Source organism: Urocampus carinirostris, chromosome 2 (assembly GCF_059441175.1).
Source record: "Urocampus carinirostris isolate Australia breed hairy pipefish chromosome 2, RoL_Ucar_1.0, whole genome shotgun sequence".
Lineage (NCBI taxonomy): Eukaryota > Metazoa > Chordata > Actinopteri > Syngnathiformes > Syngnathidae > Urocampus > Urocampus carinirostris.
This window is the reverse complement of record NC_142350.1, coordinates 34004795-34032502: the sequence shown is the minus strand read 5'-3', so window position 1 is coordinate 34032502 and position 27708 is coordinate 34004795. Positions and strand designations below refer to the sequence as shown.

At 38.8% G+C, this 27708-nt stretch overlaps 2 protein-coding genes across 2 annotated transcripts in view; both read right to left on the bottom strand.

Moving 5' to 3' along the window:
- The window catches only part of tgfb2 (transforming growth factor, beta 2), a 60307-nt gene extending 42196 nt beyond the window's left edge, over positions 1–18111 (bottom strand). The window contains exon 1 of the mRNA XM_088326246.1: positions 17150–18111. Within this exon, the coding sequence (XP_088182372.1) occupies positions 17150–17495 (346 nt within the window). The 5' untranslated portion in view covers positions 17496–18111. The remainder of the gene's footprint in view (positions 1–17149) is intronic.
- A 4565-nt stretch (positions 18112–22676) lies between these two features.
- LOC148371692 (RRP15-like protein) lies at positions 22677–27280 on the bottom strand. Its single transcript, XM_088327920.1, has 5 exons — positions 27178–27280; positions 26316–26626; positions 26012–26109; positions 25004–25196; positions 22677–23611 (listed from the first exon to the last, which is right to left on the bottom strand). Exons 1-5 carry the CDS (start codon positions 27188–27190, stop codon positions 23522–23524), a joined length of 705 nt encoding a protein of 234 aa, XP_088184046.1. The 5' UTR covers positions 27191–27280; the 3' UTR covers positions 22677–23521.
- Between the last annotated feature and the right edge of the window lie 428 nt (positions 27281–27708).

Here is a 27708-nt window from a genome sequence, read left to right as displayed (position 1 = left end):
ACGTATACGTCTCCCTGTATTTTATATCATTTTTTTGGATTATTTTACATTGTGTCTTTCATTTGGTCATAAAAGAATAAACCAATCCTGTTTTGCCCATTTCATCTTTAATCCGGATCGTGTATTACTGGCAGCATACAACAACGTTATCGTAAAATTGTCACAGTATTCTACATAGTCTGTCTTGCTGCGAATGAATAGTTGTTGTGCTGTGTTTGTGAGGTCAATCGCAACCAATAATAATGGACGCAATAGGCTGAGGTTCTTAGGTATGAGATTCAGAAATTGTTGATTATACGTAAGCAGTTACTGTACACCTAAAATTAAAGTTACTGTAAGTAAATGAATGTACACACTAAAAAATTACAGCACGTTTATTTAATTTTTGCCTGTATTAGTTTGCATGCCCAAAGTAGACGATCAGCTAAAGGCAATGAGCAGTCACATGTGGTGAGCAGTCTCGAGCGGTGTCAAATGATAGGCTCTGGTTCTGCTCGTAAATTGGACCTTCCTTTGTAAAGTGAGGTAGATATTTCTTAAAACAAACTCGTTCTTGTGTTTAGAGGCGCTCGTATAAAGAAGTACCACTCTATATCGGTTAGAATGACAAACACCACTGAGATCACAGTTGCAGCGGGTTCTTCTGTTGCTAGACTGAAACTGAGCACAGTCCAAAACGCTGCCTGAGATTTTCATGTGAGCGGCAACACAGCTGAGCATGTGCACTATGCACCCTCTGGATGCACCTTTGCTCCAGTCAAGAGGATCATCTTACGCAAGACATTACCACTGCTCAGCATAATAAAAGAAAGCTCTAAAGTAGTTTTATTTAACATATACATTACGTAATGATGCTTGGCCGTAGTGGCGGAGTACTTGGAATAGCAGCAGTGTGCAGGTCTTGGCAAAGGGCGAAGAAAGCAATCGTGTCAGTGAAGGCAAGGTCACCAGAGATCTTTACTCATTTGCTGCCAGTCCTGCTAAAATGGGTTTTTGGGATATTTGGCCGTCAAAAGCAGGGAATAAGTTCAAACAGGCAATTCAGGGTTTTAGGTAAGTGATAAATTTAGTCTGTTTTTAACATTGGGACATCTGCAAAAGAGATCGCATGGGATGCCAGTTTGGTATTTTGACTATTACTATACCTCATTGTTGCATACATGCCAACTCATGACATTAAAAAGAGGTAGCTATTACTGCGCATTAAATCTCTACGCACGAATCATAATCCGTCTCCAGAATATTAAAAATACAAACAGTGCTGGTTTAAAACCGAAAACTTCTACCAAAAAGGGAAATGTAATATAATTGTTGGAGTGGTTTATTCACTCTCATACTTACTCTTGCTTTAGAATGAAGCAGCCGTAGAATAAAATACTAGTATTGTTTTAAGATATTTTTGCTGTTGTTGTTGAAATCTGAAAAAGCAGTAATCTTTTTTTTTATTTAATCGGTAGGCATTTTTAAGGGGGACAAGCGGTATTCATTTTTTTTAAATTTTTTGATCGGTTAGCGTTTTTTAAGGGAAAAAGCGGTTATGTTGAAAAATATGCTGTTGTTTGTTATTTTGACTATTATACACTGTTTACATCTTTGTCACTATCGGCCAATCATGTTGATGTTCTTTGACCTCCACAACCTTTTCGGCGGATCTGCTTTTTGCAACCGGCAATTTAATGAATAGAGAGGGTTCTGGGAAGGGCTTTTAAAACAGGTTTAATTTGTGAGGATTTCTAGTACAGTCCTCTCCAGTTTGCCTTGCAATTTCAAAATTCACCGATATCTTCTTTCCTTATTTTGAGAGTCTGCCTCAAAGATCATCGGCAACACGATTCACTGCTTGAGTGTCTCTCTTCCAGTTGCAGTCCCCTATGGCAGTGATTTTAGTGTGCCGTGAGAGATCGTCAGGTGTGCCGTGAGAAATTATCCAATGTCACTTTTTAAAATGTAAAATTTTATAAAACATTTATGAATGATTTTCTGCACATACTATGTCATTGTCAAGTGTCTGTGCTGTAAAAAAGGGATACTATAAATTATGATGTAATTAAACACACTGTTCAGTGTCATTTTACAACATTTTTGGTTAGTGGTGTGCCGCAAAAAAATTCCAATGGCTCAAAAAAGGTTGAAAAACACTGCCCTATGTCATGGGGATGAATGGTGTAGGGGGAGATGAGGCTGTGACCGCTTGGGGCTGTGTGGGCCCTGCCAGGCTCTATCCCATGGTGCTGGACTGAAGGTGGCGGCTGTTGTTCTGGGGCTGGTTCTCCTGGCTGGTCCTGCTGCCATGGGATGAGAATGGTATGCCCTGGAGCTGACCAAGCCCCGGGGAATTGATAGGTTGAGGCATGATGATGGGGTGTTGACCCGTCGGCGTCTGTGTGACAACTCTTCACCCTTTCAAAAAGAGTTTTTTTGCATGTAAGGCTCTTCAACCACACCAGCACTTATCCAAATCCTAATTACCACTTATATGAGGCCCCTTCTTAAGGTTTCTTATTTTCCTCACACTGATGTTTGGAGTTTTTCCTTGCTCACATGTTGGTTTAAGATCAGGGAATGGTGTAATTGTAAACTATGCAGTCCTTTGAGACCTCTTGTGATTAAGGGCTATACAAATAAATGTGAGTTGACTTGACTTGATGTGTAAACCCCACCACAGTTATGGTGGAGCCTTGTGGCCGTGGCTAGCACTTTTGTCTCTTTTAATCACACTCTCATTTCTCTTCTATTTTCTGAAGACGGGCGCTGCTCTTGGTGAAATTTTGACTCTGGTAAAGGCACTTGGACTGGCAAACTGTTAAATCCCTCTTTTACCTCTCCTGATTTCAGACTATATGAGTCCTCTGGGAGTCGAAAATACAGACGCTTCCCTACTTATGAACATTTGAGTTACAAAAAACGGTAGATACGAGCATTTTTTTCGGTAAGTCAAAAAATACTTGGACTTTGCTGTAAGTTAGGTTTTGTATTGTGCACCTTTATCCGAGTACATAACAGTACTACAGTGCTTCTTTCCGCAGTTACCGGGGTGTGGTGCTGTGAGAGCTCACCCAGCATCCACCCCGAAGAACAAATCCAGCTTTGTCTTCCTATTTCGTGTGTATACGTACTGTACTGAATCTCCAGCGCGCTAAAAACTTTGACATTTTTGTTGTTTAGTATCTCGTGAATCCATTCATTATGGTTGGTGTAAAGTGTAAAGAAAGGGTGAGCCGTTTCTTTTGAAATGAAAGTGGAATAAGAAAGCTTGATGCGGTTGAGAAAATGGTTGGATCGCTTTTTTTTCAGTCACTTTCTACCACTAAGGAGGAAGTCCCCTAACTCTTGAAGCTCATCTTCCAAAAGTAAGTTAAACTTAACTTTATTCATCTTTATAGGGCATATTATTTTATTAAATGTTTATTTATTTTAGTAGAAAACAATACAGGTTACTTATACAAGCCTTAAACATACTTCTATAAACTTTAACATACATTCGATACAAAATATAGCACTGGATCAACTTACGAACATATTCAACTCACGAACGATAGTCCGGAAGGTATCACGTTCGTAAGTAGGGCAGCATCTGTACGCAGCAAATTATATTAGAAATGATCATGTATCAGAGCCACTGAGCTACTTGGCAAAAAAAGCAAGTGAGATTGTATGGTTGTATAAATGCACAAGGTCTCAGTTGAATGGAAACAAGGTTCGGGCATTGAACATTTTCCCAAATTAACAAAAAACAAAAATCAAATGTTCTGGTAGGATTTTCCTGACTTTTTTTGAGTTTCTCTATGCAACGCAAACTATTGTGTGCAGTGCAGCGCAAATCTGTGGGACATGATATCAAGAAAGGAGAGTTTAAGAATGCTGCTGGGTAAAGATAATATCACAAAGGCTGAGGATTCAGCCAATGACCAATCAACATTATATTCTACATACAGAAAATGCCATGTGTAGACTACTAAATGCCCATTCAGCATAGTATTGTTAGGAAATACCTTGGGTTGACTTCAGCTTCAAGAAAACAGTGGATGTAGTTCTTCCCTGTATTTAGTTTAACGTTTATCTTGGGTGTCATTTAACCACCGAAAGATAATCAGGGACAGCAAGATCATAATGATTTGCTCTAGTCTAGCAACATGACACTAAAGGAAATTAGCAAACTGTTCAGGGCGATAAGAATTTTTCTCCAAATATCATTCGCGCCAAAAAGTAATAAGGATATTTTTAACTACACTCACATTTTCTAGTGTTTTCACTGGTCATACCAGTTGAAAATATGATTTATAACATTTACAATAATTACGTCATGATCCTGCACCAAGGTTCCTGGTGTTCTGTAGGTTCTCTCTATGTCGCTCTCTTTTCTCTATCCTATCTCTCCCAACCTAACCTTATTCGGCCACTCACTTCTAAGTTCAAATTTCCTCCTTAAACCTGGGGTCACTTCTCTTGATCTCCATACGTTTTTTCTTTCTATTACAACTTGTCCTGTTCCCTAAATCATTACTCAGTCCCCTTGGTTCCTTGATAGTTTGTTGTCTTCCTCTTCATGTCCCAAGCACCCTGGTTTCAGCTCTTTGTTCTTCCAGCGCATTGAATCCCTGCCCAGCCTTCTGAATCATGCGTGCTGCCCGATAAACTCCAGGACTGTCACCTTCACTGCTTGGATACATCGGAAAACCCATCTCTCGCCTGCCCCCTGGATCACAATTGTTGGCTCTGGTGTTCTGGATACTGTTGCCTCATTACTTTCGTTGTACTGAACCCTGTCTAAATAGAAGACCACCGCTTACACACCTAACCTGTATTTCTTCACTGTACTCCCGCACCACCCCGAGTGGATTCTTGACACATTAAAAAAAACATAATTTTGTCAGACATGCACTATAGTTTTTCCTTTTAAGAGCTCTGCTTAATAGAAATATCAGTTTGAGCCTTGACACCAATATCACGTTAGACCACAAAAAACCCATCACAGTGCTTCAAAGATGATAAGTGAAAAGAAATAATATTTGAAAAGCTGACACGGGTCAGCGCAGTTTCTCAAGTCAGAACCAGAATTATGTTTAGGAATTATCTAGCACAACAAACAATCCCTGTTTACACAGTTTGAGATGTTTCCCAGCATAATGGATTAAGAGCTAATGGGGAGCTAATTACTGCTTTTGAATCCAACTCACTAAATAATAGCAGACAGCAACATGTGGTTTACATTTGCTTTGTAAATAAACGCAAGGCTTTGGCTCACTGGGGCTACTGTGTCTTACAAACGGGCTTTCTTAACGCTGCTAGAAACATTGGCTGCGTTATTTTTGGGGGGGTCTTGGGGGAGGATTTATAGTTGTGGGCAAACTGTGTCAGTGACTGCGGCACTGATGAAGTGTGTACTGTTATTTGAGTGCATTTCCACGCCACTTCCAAAGCACACAAAAGAATAAATCAGACGGCTCGTATCGTTGTTAACCGTGGAAAATTTGGTTCTGAGAGGAGACGGTCGGATCATCCACAAGGAAAAGTCTATTGGCTTTAGAGGGGCGATCAACTTTTATCACAGTGTCCCGCAGAAATATACTCCTTGTATCCGTGGTGCCGTCCAACAATCGGATGCCTTCTGGTTTGATTCAGAGTTTTCCTCTCTAGAGCTGTCTATTTTGGGGGAAAAAATGAAATAAATTGCAAAGCCTCATTTATGAGATGTTGCACGGACAAACGGACACAAACAGATGTTGCACCGATTGGCTCAGTTAACAATACACCACATGCCCAGATGAGTCTAAAGAGCCCTGGCTTTAGCTGAAAATGAGCTTTACAGTTTGTATCGTTGTAGTTCAAGACTATTTTGAGTTGGACACGTAAGTATATTGGGGACTGGACGGGTTGAGTGCCGTCATGAACGAGACTTTCCCAAAGGCTGCGATTACGCTTAAGGCTAGATCTGGCTGGCTCCTTCTAGTGGCTGCAAAATTGTTTGCATTCTTTACATTTGTTAATCATGTTTTGTCTATAGCAGGGTTGGGCAGACTTTTGGAGCCACGGGCTGTAATGGGTTTAAAAATGTGTCCAAAGTGTAGAAAAAAAGTTATAAATATTGTTTATTTCTTCTACCGAAACAGTCTTAAATCCGATACCTTAGCAATACATTAGGGTAAAAGATCCAAAATTTCTCATTTCATCGCTGCCATTTCTAAAAGTCGTATCTTTATTTTTTCGCATCTTTTTTTTGGGGCATTTTTTGCACATTCCATTCAGGTAAAAATAAAAAATGACATTAAATGGAAATAATTGTCTTTATAGTAACAGCGACCATATGCATTTATGAATAAACAAACATGCAGACATTTACAAGTACGAGTTATATATTTTATTGTTGTCTACAAATAAACCACTTAACCAAATTAGTTTTGAAACACTCCAAAGTAAAGCGAAGATATTAATTCTGTCCCTATTTATTTATTTATTTATTTATTTATTTATTTTTTTTTTTAACTTTTTATTTCTCACACCAATTTTGACAGAGGTTTGATTCCTCCATCATACATCAACACAAAATATATACACTTGACACACTCATAAATAACAGAAGAAACAACAAAGAAGAAAAAAATACTATTAATAGAAAGGAAGAATAAATGTTCATACAATACATCCATACAAAAAGAAATATATATATATATATATATATATACACACATATATATACATATATATATATATATACATATATATATATATATATATATATATATATATATATATATAAAATAATAAATCAAAATATACACCCAAAAAAAAAAAAAAAAAAAAAAAAAAAAAAAAAAAAAAAAAAAACAAAAAAAACAACAACGCACATAATAAATAGGGGGAGGTGTTTAGACATCAAGTAAAATTTGTGTGATAGGCTTCCATCTTTTCTCAAATTGGTCAAGTTTCAGTTGAAGTTTTGCAGTGATTTTTTCCATAATGTACATTTGCTTTAATTTGTCTCTCCATTGTTTTATGTCAGGAGGTTGTGGTTTCAGCCAGGACACTGTGATCATTTTCTTTGCTACCAGAAGCATTACCCTTAGTATATATTTCTGTTGACCAGATAGTAATTCTTCTGGCAAAATTCCTATTACGTAAGCCTTTGGGTCCAACCGCAACTCCCAGCCCGTGATTAATTTTATTTCTCTCTGGATACTTCTCCAAAAATTTAATATTACAGGGCAATTCCAGAAAATATGCGTAAAGTCACCGACCCCCCCACAGTTACGCCAGCATAGATTTGAGGTATTTTTATATTTTGAAGTGATAGAGGGTGTATAGAAGAATCGCATTTTTACTTTCCATTCAAACTCCCTCCATGTCGGGCTGTTGGTTATTTTGTGTCCCTCTTTCAATGTTTTTTCCCATTCGTTGTCTTTTATCGCTACATTAGTTTCTTGTTCCCATTTTTCCTTAACTGCCATGTCCTCATTACTGAGATCCATTCTCAGGGCTTTATATAGTTTTGATATAACCCCCTTTATTGATTGTCCTTTTGTATACGATATTAATAATTCCTCTACCTTAGTTGGCTCCTTACATATTTTCCCCCATTCCTCGTGTTTCTGGAGGTAATGCCTTAGTTGCAAATATTTGTAAAAATCATTTCTGGGTAGGTCAAACTCTTGTTGGAGTTGTTCGAATGATTTCATTGCCTGTGCTTCCAATACTTGGGTAATCAACATCAGTCCTTTTTGGGCCCATTTTTGAAACCCTACCTCCATACCCCCAGGTTTAAAGTCTGGATTTTTCGCTATTTTGGTAGCCCTATTCACAGATCTTGATATTTTTAATTTTTTTTGTATTGTTGACCAAGTTTTAATAGTTCCCTTAATCCATTCATTCTGGATTTTTAATTTCTTCCACCTCGTGACTGATATGTATGGTAACGATTCCACCAGCATATTTGGACAAGATCGTTGCTCCATGTCCACCCATATCGCATCTTTGTCTGTAGTAATCCACAAGATGAGTGCTTTAATTTGAGCTGCCCAATAGTAATATTTAATATTGGGTAGGTCTAGGCCCCCCTTTTCTTTAGGAGCTAACAGGGTTTTGTATTTTATTCTAGGTTTCTTGTTTTGCCAAAGGAATTTTGCTATTAACTTATTTAACATTTTAAATGTGGATGCTGGGATCAGAATTCTGTCCCTATTTAAAGGACTTAATTTGATCATATGCATGGCCAGCCCAGAAATTTATATATATATATATATATATATATATATATATATATATATATATATATACATATGTACATAGAGTGAGAGAGAGAGAGAGAGAGAGAGAGAGAGAGAGAGAGAGAGAGAGAGAGAGAGAGAGAGAGAGTGTGAGTGTTTCATATTTTTAACATTTGGCAGGCCGGATTAAAAAGCCCCGATGTGGCCCGTGGGCCGTAGTTCGCCCACCCTGGTTCCATGTTTTATTGTGCACAGACAGCAAATGTTTCCATTGAGGCCCAAAACTCTGCTTGTTTACTGGCTTTTTTTTTACTTTTTTCATACTGAAACCCAGCATCGTCCTCTTTCAGCAGGAAAAGCATTTTTCAATACTTTTGCATCAAAGTCAACTTCCATTGTGACGAATATTTTGTCCTACCCAACTCAGGGGTCAGCAACCCATAGCTTAGGAGCTGCAGAAAAAAATGGGAGGAGGAAATACATTTTCCTTTTAATATGGTTTCTGTAGGAGGACCAACATGACACAGACTAACATTTTCCAATGCTGTAAAAATGTGTGGAATAAATATTATATTTCAACAACGTGTGTTACTAAGACGAAAATATAATCAACTCCTTTGCTTGTATACTCTCTCCTGTCTTTCCTGTTAGAGCACAAATTCCGGCCCTCCTAATTTTAACACAGAAGTCACACTAAACGGGTAAGAGAAAAATGCTATTATAAGCACTTTTTAGTATAAATTTGTTTTTGTTAAGTATTTTCTACATTTGTGTCAGTATATAGTTTGAAGGACACTTGGGGGATATCATTTAGGTTTTGTTGCTCAGGCACGATGATATAAATGCATGCTACGTTTTATTGCACTCTTTTTATCGTGCTCATTCCATTATTTGTTTCAATCCTCAAAATGAAAATAACATCAAAAAATGTTTTTCTCTATTGTATTTCTTTAAATGTATCAGAGAAATGAAACATTATGTAGTTGATTAATATTGAGGAAGTATCCTACAACAGCATAGTCAAGTGGTGCAGCATTCTCTATAGGATGCGCCGCATTAAGCTTCGTCATGTTGACAGTAGGCTAATATAGCTATTTTAGATACACATATCAGGTGGTGCATTCATCATATTATTAGATAAAATGTTTTTGCGGCTCCCGACAAATTTGTTTTTTGTTTTTAATGGTCCGTTATGGCTCTTTTAACATTTTGGGTTGCCGACCCCTGACCCCCAAAAAATATGGTGGTTTAATAATGTTGCATTCTTTTTTTGCTGACCTGTACTCTGAAGGTACAACTAGAATGAAGTATTTTTTAGGAGAGTACTTAACACACAGCTACCTCCCCCACCCCCCACCCCCTTTCACCAACATCTAAGCTAGCTGACAAGATAAGACGACAGCTGTTGGAAAGAAACCACTAAAGCAAAGATGCAATATCAAAGCGTGCGCGTACCATCCATCCATCAGTCTTTGTGGGGTTGGCCGACACAAACGGCTTCATAAAACATTTTGGTGTGCAGCAAATTCGAGAGCACCCGAGGGACGTTTTGCACACTGGGGTACACACGGGCCTCGGACAAACGACCTCTCTGTTCACTTGCGTTTACGCGTACAGAAAGACGCTGTGTTAAGCAGCCAGCACAGTTTACAACACACTGAGCGTATTTACTCATGGAGTTCAAAGGGTAACAAGTGGATTATGTGCCGGCAAAAACAAACAAACAAAAAAACTTCAGTGGGAAGAAGGTTTGGTATTTTGAAGTTTTATCTATCCATCCATGGACATCCATGTATCCACGATATCTTTACATTTTATACATGTTTTTATAAGTGTAGTATATATTTCTGTAGTGCAGTGGTTAGCACATTTGCCTAATACGCGAAAGGTCCCCAATTTGAGACCGGGTGGAAACATATGTTGGGCTGGAGAGGGATGGCCACCATTAGGCAGGGCACACCCTGAACTGGTTACCAGTTGCAGGGCACACAGAGACATACAACTCACACACCCATTCACACCTAGGGAGAATTTAGACAGGCCAATTAACCTGACATGCAGTTTTTGGAATTTAGGAGGAAACTGGAGTGCCTGGAGGAAACCCTCGCAGGCACGGGGAGAACATGCAAACTCCATACGGTTTGGTTGCGGTAGCTGGACTTGAACCCTGAACACTCATATATATAAATAAATATATATGTGTGTGTGTGTGTATATATATATATGTATATATTTAAAGAAGCCGTATGGAATTTGCAACTTTGTTAACCCTCCATCTTCTAGCTTAAAGTTATGATTGCATCCTTAGCTTATTTATGATTCACGTGCAAAGTTGAGTATTTCTTAGACATGCCTGAATTAACTCTTCCTTTTTCATTTTTCTTGTTGTTAGGGTCGGCCTTTGGACTCTATATGAAGAATGCCTTTTATTACTTTCCCCATATTCATGCCGTCACTCTCCAGCACTCCCCCCAGGCCCCATTCGTCAAACCTAATGTGTTCCCCCCAAACAGCTCTGATACAAGTAAGATAAAAACATATAGGCGCAGAAGCAAATAAAGGGTTTTTTGAAGTCAGTTAGGCATTGTCAATACGTACTAAGTAGAGAAAATTTCAACTATTAGAGGACTCCTTAAATGACACACCCCACCTTTAAACTCTGTATTCTACTTTTTTAAATTAACACTTTCCCCCACCGTTCACCTTAACCTTTTGCAGTTGGCGTTCTATTATGTATTTAAAAAGGGTAGGATGGACTATCAACAGATTTTGCTTTATTTCTAAGTATCATTTCTAGGATAAAAAAAAAAAAAAAAAAGATATATGTATATGGTCTACATCAGGGTTAGGCAAACTTTTTGGACCAGCAGAAAAATATTTTGTTTTTTAATTTATTTATTTTGATTTTGTTAATTCCCGATGTGCTATTTGTGTTGGTTGTCGTTACAAAAAGAACATGATTATGTGAGTGATTTGAGAACCTCAATTGGCAATGTCGTTTGAATATTAGAAGCACAATGTTATTCAACACTTAAAGGTAAATGGCTTCAAGTTTCTTTTTTTTTTTAACGTGATAGCTACACCTCCCAGCGGCAATGTGTTGACTGTAATATTATCCGATGTCGTGCATTCACACAAAAAAATGACCAGTTTCGTAATAGGTTCCAAGGAAGATGGATAGATGAACTCAATACCAATCTACAGAAGGCACATTGTCTGTTATTCGGAACACAAAAAGTCATGGCCCGCAAGAAGGTTTGCTACATTAATGTATCATATACCATGAATCGTTGCATATTTCGTCCGATAAATCTCCTAAAAGAAAGTGTTTTTTACGATAGATTGTTTTTGTTTTTGTTTGGGAAGTAAGTGTATATATATATGTTTGCGTGTTTGTTGTTTTATGTGTCTGTGTCATGATTACCAATTTGGATCACCTGTGCCCGCTAATTTGGCTATTTGATTGGCTCCCTGTCCCTTTTTAAGCTCGGTCCTGTCACTTTCCGTTTGTCAGTCCGTCTGCGAACCTCTGTTGTTACTTGGCAAGCCTCATTTGACCCTGACTCCCGCCTGTCCCGTTTTTGCACCCGTTTTTCCACCTGCCCGTTCCTGATCTCCCAGGTTGTCTCTGCCTATGACCTGTTTTTGATCCTGACATCGTCTGCTTTCCCGTCCTGACTTACGACCCGTTTCTGACCCCGACCAGGTTTTTGCTCTACTGTCCCGGCTATCGACCTGTTTTTCTGTCCCTGACACCGCCATCGCCCACTACGGAAGATCGACTTCCGTATTCGGATGACAATCCGATTGCGAGAGCGACTTGCTTCCTGCACCCAGCAAGCACCGGATCGTGGGCGCAGCCCTTCCTCTTTCTTTCAATAAAACTTGTGGTCAATGTTACGCAATTGGGTCCTGATTCCGTTCTGGTCGTGACAGTATGTTCACCCAAGAAAAGGAGGAAAGAATATTGATATAACCACCATCTAGCACAGGAAGTCAGGTAGGATACCCTAGATATGAAAAAGCTTTAGCTGAAGGCTTCTGATTGGCTGCCGTGTATGCAAATTTCCTAATGAACTAAAACTCCAAAATTTCCAAACCAAACGAAGATTTCAAATCGGAATAAAGCAAACGTTTGATTTGAAAAAAAATAAAAAAATAAAAACGAAAGATTTTTTTTTTCTTGACCAAGTTGTCGGACACCCGGGCGGAGAAGTTTTTTTAAGTTGTACGCCCGACGTAAAAGATGCACGCCCCGGGCGTCCGGGCAGACGTTATTTCAGACACTGATATTATCTTTAATTATGGGTGTTTCAATATCAAATTGATGAATCAATTTCGAAACAGATATAAAATGAATAACAACATGTGTCTGCGTGTATATTTAAACATCTACGCAGATGAAAAAACTAGATAGGTCTGAATTATAATTCTGGAATTCCGTATGTATTGTGTTCAAAACTAACAGCAGATATAATGAAAAATAATCACTTTTTTCTCCTGGCCCAGCCCAAAACCAATTTTTTCAACCCAATGAAGCCAACCATTATTTTTTACCTTTTTATTATAAGTGCTAAAATTTAAAAGAAAAGAAAGTGAGTAAAATAAAAGAAAGCATGAATGACCTTATTAAATATAAACCAGGGATGTCAAACTCAGTTCTGCTTTGGGGCCGGACCCAGACTTTCTGTTCAGAGGCGGGCCGGATCGGTAAAGAATGTCAACTCCGAATCTTTACCTCTATCTTTCAGGATGATGCTTTATTATTCAGAAACCTATTCCACATATTATAATCATGGATGACAAGGGATCTTTTCTACACACATGTATAATATCAAACATCTAGTTGGATCCGGCCATCTCTGTCTGTCCCTCACCCCCTTCATACACCCCCCTCCGGAGGAAAACAAAGCCTGTAACAAGGACAGTACAAATATCTTCTTTGTTCCTTTATCTTCTTTGTTTTCTTTATCCTCACTGTAAAATGTGGTACTGGAGTGCCACGTCCAATTTCGTTGTCACAATATATTCAACCCATGTTGTAACAATGACAATAAAGGTATATTCTATTCTCATCTCATCAGCCGTACCGCTTATCCTCATTAGGGTCGCGGGGGGGCTGGAGCCCATCCCAGCCATCTCCGGGCAGTGGGCAGGGGACACCCTGAACTGTTTGCCAGCCAGTCGCAGGGCACACAGGGACAGACAACTCATTCGCTCATTCACACCTAGGGACAATTTGAACCGGCCAAATCACCTGAAATGTATGTTTTTGGAACGTGGGAGGAAACCGGAGTGCCCGGAGGAAACCCACGCAAGCACGGGGAGAACATACAAACTCTATTCACGGAAAATGGGAAGAAAACAATTACATGTTTGACATTGAACGTGTTAACAAGTTTATTTTAACAGTTGAGTGAATGTAGTTTAGACCTAAACCAACTCACCATACTATACAAACTCAACACTGCCTTTACACGGCCAGAGAGAACATTTGGTTGGCATTTATTTAAAAAAACAAATCATAACTTTTTATAGAAATGACAGAGGGACATACTCAGAAATTTATGGCAAATAAATCATTCAACAAGGTGGATCAGGCCTGCGGGAGCTATGTTTGGCATAACTGATGTAAACAAATCAACATTGGGATCTTGAGCAAATAATGAGAGCATAGACGAATATCATCACGAGAGCTTTTTTTTTTTCGAGAAAAGCAAATCAGTGACATCACGGTGACATAGTGTTTACTTTTGTCACGGTTAACAAAACAGCTGCAGAGCCCCCTCGACCTTGCGTAACTGGAACAATTCCCACTGACAAGTTAACATTTGCGTGCAAAATGGTTGGAATTCCCCTTTTGGTTGCCATTTCACTATCACAGTCCTTGCGCAAGAAGACACTGGGCTCTTGTGTGAGGGTCAGAAATGTGCGCACATATATAGCATACCGTGTATACGTATGGATGCGTGTGGGGTTGATTTTTCGAGGAAAGCAAATTAGACTTGTGGGCGGAGCCTGTTGAGTTTCAAAGCTAGACACCTCAAATTACTGCGAGAGGTCTCGAAAATCTGTTTTCGGGCCAAACATTACGGCCTCTGATGATTATCTGGCAACCAGCTGAAAAAGGCTTATGCTCAGTTTCACAATCCGTTTCAAATGAAAGAGACTAAATCAACAAAACTGAAGAAGCAGCAATGCGGTCTTCCCCTCTGCTGAGCATCGGTCTTAGGATGCAGAAACTTGGCCAGTGTAACCCGTTCACATCATTGGTGATCCGTTTGTGCTCTCCCCCCCCTTTGGTATTATTTATACCTGTTAATGCTTTCCTGACTGCACTTGGATTGGGGCCCAATTGCCTCATATTAAAGGCATTCACACAGCACAGGATACGATTCAAAGCTAAAGGGCAGTCAGAATGTCATGCTACGTTTGTTTTTGTTACCGTTCCTGCGCCTGCATTTTTCATTGTGACGTCGCTTGCATATATGAACCCTGTGGAATTTCTTTCTTTCTGCATTGGGGATTAAAGGGACACAGTGTGGTATTTGACCATTAGGTTTTACTATTGTGTAGTGTAACCAGAAGTGACCGCGACAAAGCACAAGGAAACATATAAATCACGGAGACTCAAAGTTAGCAAACCGCACTGATTTTTTCCCACAATTTTGTTGCCCCGCCTTTCATAGGCTTTTTGTTTTTGGGGATACCCATAGCAGCAAGATGGGGTACAATTATATCAGCCACGTCTAGGTGAGGCTCATGTTAAAAATCAATGGAAATATCTCGACTTATGAGTACTTAAAAATAAGTGTTTGATACTTTGTATAATTTTGCTTATTGTCAAAAACAATGTAGGGTGTTGATGAATTACATATTTTACCACTGGGAGCGCTAAAGTCTACATACAGTGGAACCTCGGTTTTCGAACGCCTCTCAGTTTGAACAAATCGGAGTCCGACCAAAAATTTCGAGAAATTCTTGCTTCGCTGTTCGGTCAAAAAAATCCGAGTTTGAACGCCGGTAACACGTAAGTGCGTACGCTAGGGTGCGATGCTGAGCGGCGTACGGGTGTTTTAGCCCCTTATTATGCCTCTGAAGAAAGTCAGTGCAAGCAGCAAAGTTGCTACAGGTAAAAAAAGAAAAGTAGTGCGTAAGAAAGAAATAATAGCCAAATATGAAGGAGGTGTGCGAGCGCCTTCTGCTGACCACCACAAAGGTAAGAAATCCTATTCATAAGATTACGATAACGCGAACGTACGATTAGCCTGGGTTAGCTTTAAGTTTACGCTTAACATTCAGGGTGTTGGAACAGAGCCCAACATTGAGAGTGTTGGAACGGACCCCCTTTTCCAATGAACCGCTCACCACTTGTTGTGGAGACCCGGGTGCTAAATGACTTGTAAACGACCTGATTTTTTTATTTTTACACAATCATGTTAGCGTAATATTTCGTACGGAAGATTACGATAACGTGAACGTACGAATAGCCTGGGTTAGCTTTATGTTTACGTTAAACATTGAAGGTAAACATTCAGAGTGTTGGAACGGATTAAAACGATTTACATTATTTTTAATGGGAAAAATGATTTCTGTGATAGAACAAATCGGTTTTCGATCAGGCTTCTGGAACGGATTATGGTCGAGAACCGAGGTTCCACTATATTGTTCTTCTAAATGCAAGCTGTTCAGCATAGTCATTGGTTCAGAAAATGTGTTAGTTCTCTTTTTCGCCATTATGGGAGTGAAAGCTACTTTGTTTACGAGCAATGGAAGCAAGTGGAATGGAATTAATGGTAGGGTTTAGTGCAACCAAGAACAATAACGTAATAATCATTTCAAATTGCCCATTTTGGTTCTAACGCGGAATGTCTCAGTCACTGGTAGCAGATGACAAAGTCGTCATAGATTGCTAATACTGTCGCGGGCGCCGCCACGCTGTACTTGCCCAAGACACACCACCAAGTTGTGCCCCAACGACCCTGGACGTTAAGAGATTTGTGAACGGTGAACACTAGCTGAACTTGTTCACACTGATTACTTTAGTTTTTTTTATACATTGTCTCTTTTGCTGTGAATAAATAGGTGTTTTGTTTTGTTTGTAAGATGCATTACTGCTGAAAGGAGACGTACTTAATTTGAAACTTTGTTACTCTCCTTTGCCACCTACTGGCTTGTTTTATCATTGCAGGCTCAGTCAGCTCATTCATAATGCGCGTGCAAGTATGTGCATTTTTTAGAGCCGCTCGGATAAACTTTTCTTTTTTTTATCTTTCTCTGGGTTTGGTTGGCATTTGGACTCATCTAGAAGCAGGCATTTTCTTACTTTCACCATTTTCATGCTACACTGAAAGATAGAAATATTAACCTTTCAAGGTATTTTTACACATTTTGTCTTTTTGATGGTTTTGATGAGTTAGCATAAAAAAAAAACATTTAAGAAACAATTTATTGAGGGCATCCCCAGAATGTATGTATGTATAGCTAAGGTCTCCTTGAACATTTTGAGTGGTTAAAAGTAAAAGAAAAAAATTATCAAAAAGTTTAAACACCACAAAGGCGTGGGCATTGCCTGGTTGAAATACCTCCAGTGTAGATAAAGTTATTTATAACCCCAAGAGTTAAACAAAAACTTGCAGGAACGAGCATGACATCACTATTAAGCACTATTCCTCTGACCTAATGTGTTCCGCCCTGAACAGCTCTGATAGAAGTAAAAGAAAAGAAGATTAGCGCAGTAGAAGATATTGCATAAGGGTTCTTTGAACTCAGCTGATCATTTTCTATCACATACTCTAAAGAAAAAATATTAAACTTTCAACTTTTTAAGGACACCTCAAACGACACACCCCACCTTTAATGCGTGGAATAGCAATCATTAATAAGGGAATCAATTGGTTGAGGTTGACATATGCAATAGCTACGATTGAAATTTAAAGCGCACTTACTCTCGGATGGATACATGGGTTGCATCTCGATCTTGTGCACCTCCTTTGCGTAATATTCCTCCTCGCTTCGTTGGCGCTCACAAGTGGCCGCCCGCTCATTTGCTTTCTCTTGCAACAGGTCCCTGGTGCTATTATAAATGGCCACAATGTCTCTAGAAACGTCCTCCGGTTCTGGAAAGTCCTCCGGGGGAGCAGCGAGCTTGAGTTTGCTCAGGATCTGCCCCCGAACCGCCTCGATGCGCTTTTTCCTAAATTGCTCCATGTCCAGGATGCTGCACGTGGACAAACTCAGCGCAACGGTGAATAAATCCAAAGTGAGGAGGAAACTCACAAAACACAGGTTCATCTTTTCCCCTTAAGGTGAAATCTATTCTTGGGTCGAGGAATATTCACGGTTTGACTCGGAAGACGCGGATGGACGATAGGGGCCCAAATCCGCTGACTGCATTTGCGCGCAAAAAAAGACAATCGCAGATTCACAAATATTCAAAAGCGTTTCCTGAATAAAAATCTGCGTCTGACTGCTTTCTGGGAAGAATTCCTTTGGGTTATTTACAACTCAAACACTCGTTTAAAGTGCTCTACGCTCAACTGCGCTGGCGCACTGCTGTGCGTAAAAGTGTAGCCAATTCTTGGCTCGCCATAAAAGTCTCCGAAGTGAAGCGAAAACAAGATTAGAAACACAAATTGAGGCTAGTGGATAATGCTGTGGGCCCGCAGGGTTCGAATACACATTCACCGCATCGGAGGACTTGTTGCAGCTCCCAAAATGGGTTCGGGGATTGAATGCATGATCCAGACTGGTTTTGCTGCGGTTCGAGGTGATTTTCTCGATAAAATCCACGTGGGGGAATCCGAAAGTGTGACACGTTCCAATATGCACCCAAAGAATTGAACGTTCGAATTCCTCGTTTGCGCTGTGGTGCGTTGGCACGTCCTCCTCATCCCAGCAACTGCTTGTGTCTGACGTGCGCCAGGCTTGTGGACCTCGTGGTCGCTTGGATCGTATTTATAAGAGAACCGTTAGACCACGTGTCCCCCTGCGCACCTTAACTCCACTCCTTCCCTCCCGAAACAATGACTTTACCGTACAGGACCATATTAGGTACAAATCAATCTATAAACGCTCAAACAAATACACTAACACATGTCTTATAAATGAATAAACACATCAACACATATTCTAATACCTAAATAAATGATATACTAATATTATTATTATCATTTCGTCGTTTATTTTCGGTATTTATTTTGTCGTGTATTTTCTTGTGTATTTTGGCACGTATGTTTAGTGTATTTTGTTGTGTATTTTGTCATTTATTGTCTTGTAGTTTATCATGTATTTTTCATTTATTTTGTCATTTATTTTTGGTATTTATTTTGTCGTGTATTTTATTGTGTAATTTGTTGTGTATTTTGTCATTTATTTTGTCATTTAGTTTAATTTATGTATTTTATTGTGTATGTTTTCATTTATTTTGTCTTGTACTTTGTCATTTATTTATTTCTATATTTTATTGTGTATGTTGTTGAGTATTTTGTTGTGTATTTTTGCAGTAACACAGGAGGCAAAGCGCTCGTCTTGGGATAAAGAGGTCGCAGGTTCAATTATCATGTATTTTGTCATTTGTCTGTCATTTATTTTGTTGTGTATTTGGTCAGGTATATATTTCTATGTTTATTTTATAGTGTATTTTTGTGGATTTTCCTGCGGGGATGAATAAAGGATCTATCTATCTATCTATCTATCTATCTATCTATCTATCTATCTATCTATCTATCTATCTATCTATCTATCTATCTATCTATCTATCTATCTATCTATCTATCTATCTATCTATCTATCTATCTAGCTATCTATCTAGCTATCTAGCTATCTAGCTATCTAGCTATTTTGTTTTGTATTTTGTCATGTATTTTTTTGTGTATTTGGTAATTTATTTTGTTGTGTATTTTGTCATATATTTATCTCTCTCATCTCTCATCTCATTACCTGCACCGCTTATCCTCAGTAGGGTCGCGGGGGTGCTGAAGCCCATCCCAGCAATCATCGGGCAGTGGGCAGGGGACACCCTGAACTGGTTGCCAGCCAATCGCAGGGCATACAGGGACAGACTACTCGCTCGCTCATTCACACCTAGGGACAATTTGGCCAATCCACCTGAAATGTATGTCGGGAACAACAAGTAAAATGGTGTGGTTAGGTCACTTAGAGTCTCCTTTGTTTATATTCTGCCTTGTGCATTGGAGCACTCATTTTTGGTAGCATTACATCATACAGCAAAATCTATTGGTTTTAAATGTCCCAAATATGAACAAGTCTGGCCCAACACTACCTCCCGTTTTGATAGAAATGTATTTCTAGTGAAATCCAGGAAAGCACAATAGGAATTTTTAAACCTAAGTCCAAAGGGGAGCCGAGCTACAGATACACATTCTTTCCCACTTTTATCAAATGATGTCACTGTTTAGGTGGACAAATTTAGACGGATGAGGACGGTGATTCAATTGTCAAGCGGTCGGTCCCGTGACCTCGGCAGATTGTGTCAACATGCCAGGATAAAACGCGACATACTGTTACAGCAGATGTGCATCCAGCAGTGTGCAGACAACCTGTCTAGCTAGCTCTCTTCCGCCTTCTTTTGTTGATAACTTCTCGTGCATATATTCCCCAGGTTTAGGCGAATATGTGGGCCATACTCAGGAATTTCAGGAGTAATATTAAGCAAAGAAAAAAATATCAAAAACATTCCCAGGGTACCACTGGCAGCCTATCATGTCCATAGTGGCTATGAAATTACTCATATTAGCGCGTTTGCATAGGGTTTGTACACCTATTTTCAGGGGCAGATTTAAGCTCTTTTAAGCACTCTCAAGGCAATTTTTTCAATTTTTCCAGTACGTTCAAAGGAAGAAATCCTGCAGCGATCAAAAGAATGTTTTTTTGTTGTTGCCGAAAGAGCTGGTTCTCGAAAAAGGGCCAGATTTCCAATGACTAGTCTAATGCACCTACCCTCTTGGATATGACCATCCATCCACTGCACTACTAGGGTCGTGGAGGTGCTGGAGCCCAGTTATCTTAGGGCAATGAAAATAAGTGCAGCAATTTAGGGTCGCGGGGGTGCTGGAGCCCAGCCCAGCTGTCTTCCGGCCGTGGGCAGGGGACACCCTGAACTGGTTGCCAGCCAATCGCAGGGCACACAGAGACAGAAAACTCACTCGCTCAATCACAACTAGGGACAATTTGGACTGCGCAATTAACCTGACATGAATTTCTTTAATTTGTGGGAGGAAACCGGATTGCCCGGAGAAAACCCACACAGGCACCTGGAGAACATGCAAACTCTGCACAAGGAGGCCGCAATAGCTGGAATCAAAACCTAGACCTTCCACACCCTGGGGTTGTGCACTAACCACCCAGCTGTGGTGCCACACTATTATTAAGCAGATTTGTTTTATTTTTCTTCATTTAATGTGTCAGACTGCCAGGAAACATGGAAATTGTAACAATTTTAAGCATTTTCAAGCACTTGACCCAGAATTCAAGCATTACCACGCAACATAAAAAGCATTTTTAACAGGTTTAAGTACTCGCACGAATCCTGGATGTAACCACAAATTAAACAGGGGTCTTAAATATAGATCCTCGGGAGGACTATCAAGGTTTTTTCGAGGTCCCCCCAACACACCCGAGTCAAAACATCATTTTTGTAAACATGACTCTATGGAACTCGTTAATAAATGCATATTCAGCAACATTACAACTTTATGCGTTAAACTACTGCTTTTCTCCCCATAGAAATGCCCACGGATTTTAAAAAGAACCTACCGCTATTTCAATTTAAATAACAACAAATTCTTGACTTTGTTCGTAAATATATACCGCTCCAACAATTGCATTTGATTTCCGTTTCGGTATAAATTTTCCACTTCCAGTTTAAAAAAAGCACATGTTTTTTTGTTATATAATGCAAACGGATTGTGTTGTCGCACTTAGAAATAGGGTGCTCGCTTTCTACTGCTTTTTATGTCAAAACGTTGGCATTTATGCTAATGAGGTCATTGTTGGAGATCACTTTCACAATGTTGCAATAACAAGAAGCAGCATTTCTAAGGTCAGCAGAATATTTTTTGTTTTGGTTTGTTTGGACCGACATTTGTATTTTTTTCCCACTCGTCTTCGCCTGGAGAGGGATGGGTGCTACCAGGCTGTACTTTCCCAAGACACCTATCCATCTATCTACCCTGGTCATATCCCTCGAGAGGGGTGACCGACAGCAAGACAAACACATACTAAAACAAAGGAAATTTAAAAAAGGGAAAAAGTAGCAAAAAACACACACAAAAATGTTTGGACCATGGCCAACCCATATGCCCAAACAAGTTAAGCACCTCGGCAAACCAGATTGGTCATGCTTTCATCCCTCCAGATGAAACGGGACAAGACAGCAGGGCCCGACAGCTTTGACTGGTTTACCCCTGTCGCATCATACAGGTGCCCTGCCCATCCCATGGAACACGTTTTAACATCCCACTATCTTTTTACACCTGTCCACTCATTCCTAAGGTTATAAGTTTAAAAACAACAGCTTTGATAAACAGTTGACAAAACAGAAGAGTAAAAAAAAGGCCAGACAGGAAACAGACGCAGCTTATCTTGGTCCTGTTTCCAATTTTTTTTTACAATTAATTATGTTATAAAATGAGATTTTAAAAACAAGGCACTTTGAGTAACATAAATTACATCTCATCTCCACACAAGAGATATAATCATACGTAAAAAGAAAAAAATATCTAAATCAGCACAATCATGTCGATTTCATTGGACATACTGTACTTTCTTCCCCCTTTTCATCAACTCTTGTTATATTTTTTCCTCGATATTTCCCCCCCATTTTTGAGTTGTATTTTTTTAAATTTAGTATTTGTTTAATTCCTACACCATGAGCCAAAAATCAATCTTGATCCGATGAAACCAGTCTAGCTGGTCTGTCACTCAGTAGTTTCCGTATGACATTGAGAGCCTGGAAATAGAGGTCAGCTTTTAACTTGTCCAAGGCATTTTGGAGCGTGGTGGTGTTTTCAGGCAGGGCTGTTGGCCAGGATGGCATCACGACGTGTGCCAACGTAGGACCACAGTTGTGCCGGTCCGACCTTTGATCAGACGTTTCCCTGAGGTGTATACACAAATTAATAACAAAGCCAGCTCGATACCTCAAATTTGGTCTCATGACAGAGGTGGACTTAAAAGAACACTGTGCAATATTTGACCACCCACTAGAGTTCACCGTTTTGTGTCATATGATCAGAAAATGAGTGGTACAAAACAAAGAACGATACAAACTTCTTTATTTTTTTTAGGAAGAATTCAAACTACGGAGACTCAAAGTGACCAATTCGTGTCACTTTCTCATATTCTTGCCCAGCTTTTCTGAAATTTTTGGGTGTACCGCTAGCATCAAAATGGCGCACAATCATGAAAAAGTAAGAATACAAACAATGGAGACGCAAAGTGACCAAACTGCAGTTATTCTTTTGCCCAGCCTTTAATGAGGTTATGGTTTTTCGGGTACAGATAGCAGCAAGATGGCAGACAATCATGTCAGCATTTTATAGGTGAGGCCCTTTTTCAGTAAAATGCAAGTTTCTCAATCTACGAGTATTTTAAACAGTTCAGTTATCTATCTTGGTTTATTTTTGCCTATTTTGTTTAGCACTTAATCACAAAAAGTCTCAAAAGGCTGCACAGACCACACAAAATCTTACACTGTCCATTTAAAGAATGCTGATCGTTTATGTATTTTTGCTTAATCAGTTTAAAAAAAAAAAAAGAAGAACTTATTTTCTCCTTTTACCACTCGGAGGCACTAAACAATACACAATGTCCCCTAAACATTCAATGAAAGACAGAACATGTCTTAAAACAAGTGACTTTAAACACTCAAAACACAGACCAAAAATATATTTAAATGTACAGCAAGCTTAAAAATGATAAGCTACGTTTATACCTTGCAGTCTCAAAAACCTTTTTTTAATTTTGAAGAAGCATGGTATTTATAAACACACAAAATATTTATAAATGATAAAAAACAACCTTAACAAAACCTCAGCTTACAGAGTCGCATCCATAATGTTTGTCTTCGTGTCCTCACATTAACGACATTCTTGGGAGTAGGCCCAAATTCAATGAAGAATGTCGTCCTATTTTATTTAAAGAGGTCAAAGCGGAGAGTATAGGAGCTCCCTTACACAACACTGCCCCCTGCTGACACGGTCAATCGAACCCATTTCACAGTCGTCAGCAACGTTTGTTTGGCTTAGTTATCAATTGGAACGTTTTCCATTTTTACAAGGTACTGTTTGCAACATGACCTATTCTTTATCCCAATCTTTCATGCTCGCTCCCATCATGTAGTCGTCGCTAAGGACACTCCATGCCGGTTTCTCCGTCACTTCATCACCCTGTGGAGATAAACGGACACATTTGGTTTCAACATGAAATACAAACATTCAAAACGGAGTTTAAACAGTCACACACATACAAAATAAGCTATAGGCTGTCAGCCACAGCACGCTTTGTTTAAACCCAGCCACGCCTTGATGTATATATACCAAATTTCCCGGATTATGAGTAGCCGTTTTTTTTCTTCATAGTTTGGCCTGTAATAAACATACTTTTGGTAAGACTGATGTAAAATTTTGCAAACTACTGTATTATGTCTTTGAGTTGTACATTTTCGGTATTAACGGAAATGATTTCACATTCTCGCACTAAACTAGGCCTGGGTTGATAGGGGGGAATGTGACAGTGACATGGAAAGGACATTTGATTGGATTTAGTGATTTGGAGTGAAAGTGATGGTTTGGAAGCATGTTTTTTATGCTAGTTTCAACTAAATAACATAGGTATTGATGTTATTGATATTAACAGACATGTCAACCATGTAACTTTTGCATAGTGTACAAACTTATTAAGCCCGTTGATCTTATTTTAAATTGCCTTTCAAGATGTCATGTATGTTTTTGGTGTTGCATATTATCAAAAAAATTTACCCCCAAAATGCGACTTGCACTCCGGCGCGACTCATATGGGTTTTCAAGTCTTAATTATGCATTTTTGGCGGTTACAATTTATACTCCCGGGGTCTTATATTACGGAAAATACGGTAAAACCACACAAAACGTATAGTCTTTTCCCTTTTGTATATAGATATTTGATTTTTTTTTTTTAAATTGTATCTTAGTTTTACAAGGGTTAGAGAATTTCAATTACAGTACAAAATGTTTTTTTTCCTATAAAGATGTCCTGGGGGCATCTTAAAACCAGGTGTGCTCCATAGTCCAGAATTTACAGTATTACTGTGCTGTGTGACTGCACATACAAAGAGACACAAATCCAATTTGGCGAATACCTCAGCCCCCAATAGAATCATTCAAAGTATTAGCAAGCTAAACCATACAGTAGGTATTTTGCATATCGTATGAAATGATCTGCATTTATATAGTGCATTTCAAGTCAATGACTTCCCAAAGCGCTTTACATTGTGCTTCACATTTCCCAATAGCGGCCGTGATCTGTGCAGCCATGTAAGGCGCTAACCTGCTTATTGGGGGTATTGGGGTTTCAGTGTCTTACCAAAGGACACTTCGGCATGTAACACGGACAAACCCTTAAATCCTAAAACAATCGCTCTACCTCCTGAGCTACTGCCGCCCCAATCGTACAGATGTAGTATAAAATAGTTGACTAATTTGATATTACACTAGTTGTTTTTAATTGGTTAGTCGCTGCACTTGTAGACAAAAAATAACTTACTAAGGAGTCACAGAAAGAAAACAATTGTCATCACTCACGCCGACGTCCTCCTCTTTTTTGATTGTGATTTTGGCTCCATTGTCGGAGTTCCTCAATACATCGATGAAGTCTTTTTTGGAAACTGAGGAAAGTATCTTTGCCTTCTTCCTCACAGAGCCACCAGCCTCCTTCACCTGACTATGAATAATTTTCTGGTGCTTTCTCACCGCATTGAACAGCTGCACGACTCCTCTGAGCGGAAAAGAAATGAGCAAAAAATCAGCCTTTACGTTTACTTGTGTTAACAACACAGTCCACACACTAAAATGGGGAGATCTTTCCAAATATCATTATCAAAGTAGTTGGATAGGAACAAAACAATTGTCTAAAGATCTATACTGCCTTCCCATTTTAGATATTACTGCAGTAATGTTAGTTTCTTGTATGACTATACGTACATTAGAACTATTGGATTGGATCAGATTGTGGTTACTTTATTTGCGCGAGTGATTTTATTTTCAAAATATTGTGCGATGAAAGATGCCGAATTTTTGGGGTTATAATTCGCATTTTCTTAAATAATTCCTGGTGAATTTTTTTATGTATAATGTGTTTCGAACTATACAGCGCGTGTGATTAAAACAGACGATAAAAAACGTCCTTTATCGAACATTAATATTAGAGGAATCTGGTTTCACAACTGAATTGAATTTATTTATTGATAAATTGTTATTGTGGTGAAGCATTTGGTTGTAATTATGCATTTATGAATTTATTTTCCGTATTTCTTGCTCTATAAAAGGCGCACTGCAAATTTAAGGGTTTTCGGTGCGCCTTCATAATCCAGAAAATACAGTATTTTTGTTGTCTTGATGAGATTGTTATACAATATATGTATTTTTTGTTACATTGATACATTACAATTATTCAGGGATCATGAAATTTCCAAGCCAAAAGAAACTAACAGTTCGTTATTGATCGATACTGGTCAGTATTTACTTGGATCGGATATAAAAAAAAATTCCAGTATTGCCAAGTCCTACCACTAACACAAATCGCTAACATACCGTGTAGCAGTTCTTTGCAGAGCTTTTTCAACCTCCCGATCCTTCACTACATCGGGTTTCACTCGGCACATCATCTCCCATTTTCGCTTCTTGTCATTCTGGCAAACAAGAAATTCAAGCAGAGCCTTTTACACCATCATACCAGCTAAATAGAAGCTAATGAGTGATCATTGAAATTCTCTTGAGCCGTTTTAGAATAACAACATGTTCGAATTTTGAATGAAGATAGATTTGTTTGTTCATTTTTTATAAATTCAAAATTGAACAATGATCTAATAAGAGATTGTGGAAGGCCGACGATTACCTTTTCTATTCTCTCCAATTGCTCCTGTTTTTCTTGTATCTTCTTCTTTTCCAGTTGTTTGCTTTTCACTAAAATAGGTTGGGTTTTCAAGGTTTTCTTTCCCAGAATTTTGGACATCGCCTCTGCCCAGCCAGCATTGGGATTGGCATCCTCCTCTTCTTCTTGGCTTCCATCTTCATCTTCTGCATCCTCTCCATCATTGATTCCATCCACATTTTCGTCAACTTCTCCATCAGATGACATGTTGTCAACACTATCCTCGTCTGAGTTACTCAGCTCATTTGTGTCCTCCAAAGGAGACTCAAGCACATCTGCAGATGAAAACACAATTGATAGCTCTTGTGGGATATACCATTTAGGTGAGCTTCACATACATCATGTAAAAATCCAAAGGTGGACATTAGAAATTCACATGAAAAGAGGAAGCAGAAAATAATTCCATTATCAAATGTGTCAAATAAGAATCGTGTAGTTGGTTGCTGCTTTAAAAATCATTTTAAATTGTCGTGTTTGCCATTGTTAACAATTGAGAATATCGTTAGGAATAAGATTAGACGCTTCAAGATAATCAGGTAATGAAGACTTTAAAGAGAAAAAATAAGATAAAAAGTATGTCAGAAAAGAATAGGCAAAACGATTTTCAAGGTAATCCTTGGAAACTGGGCCTATGTTGTAAAGTTGGTGATATATACCTGTATATATATATACCTGTATATATATATATATATATATATATATTGCGTTTACGTCACTATTTATTTTCAAACATTCATTTTAAGTACAGTTTAAGATGATTTACATAAATAATGGAGGATGTTTTGTATATGTTAGAACTACAATACAAGAAAAATGAAATATTTACCGACATCTCCCATGGTTTACCCACGCGCGGACAAGGCGGCCATCACAGAGTAACACAAAAATTATTCTGAACGCAACCAAAAAGAAACAATGGTTCCGCGTTTTATACGTTCCGTTTGCTTTAAAAGACAGCTGAGACGTTAATGGTGGCTACCATTATCAAGTATTGATGCAGAAAAAAAAATACAATGCATTGTTGGTATGAAACATTTTATCAATGTAACATTTTAGATTCATTGCAGCTCAGAGTTTATTTCCAGAATTCGGGAAATTGCGGCACCTTCGTAAAACTGTTAAATTATGTGTCGTCTGCGAACGTATTGGCCTTATGAGCCGACAAAGGATCCAGCAGCCGCCAATCGGCGTCAGGACACTTTTTTCCTTTTTAGAGCTGACGTGATTGGTCAGAATTTTCATGGATTTTGTTTTGTTGACTTTACATTTGTTAAGATCGGAAAATTAAAATACGATATTTTTAATCTCAGCACTTTAGAGTTAATTCCCCGAGTTTGTGGTGTGTAGGTTGCAAACG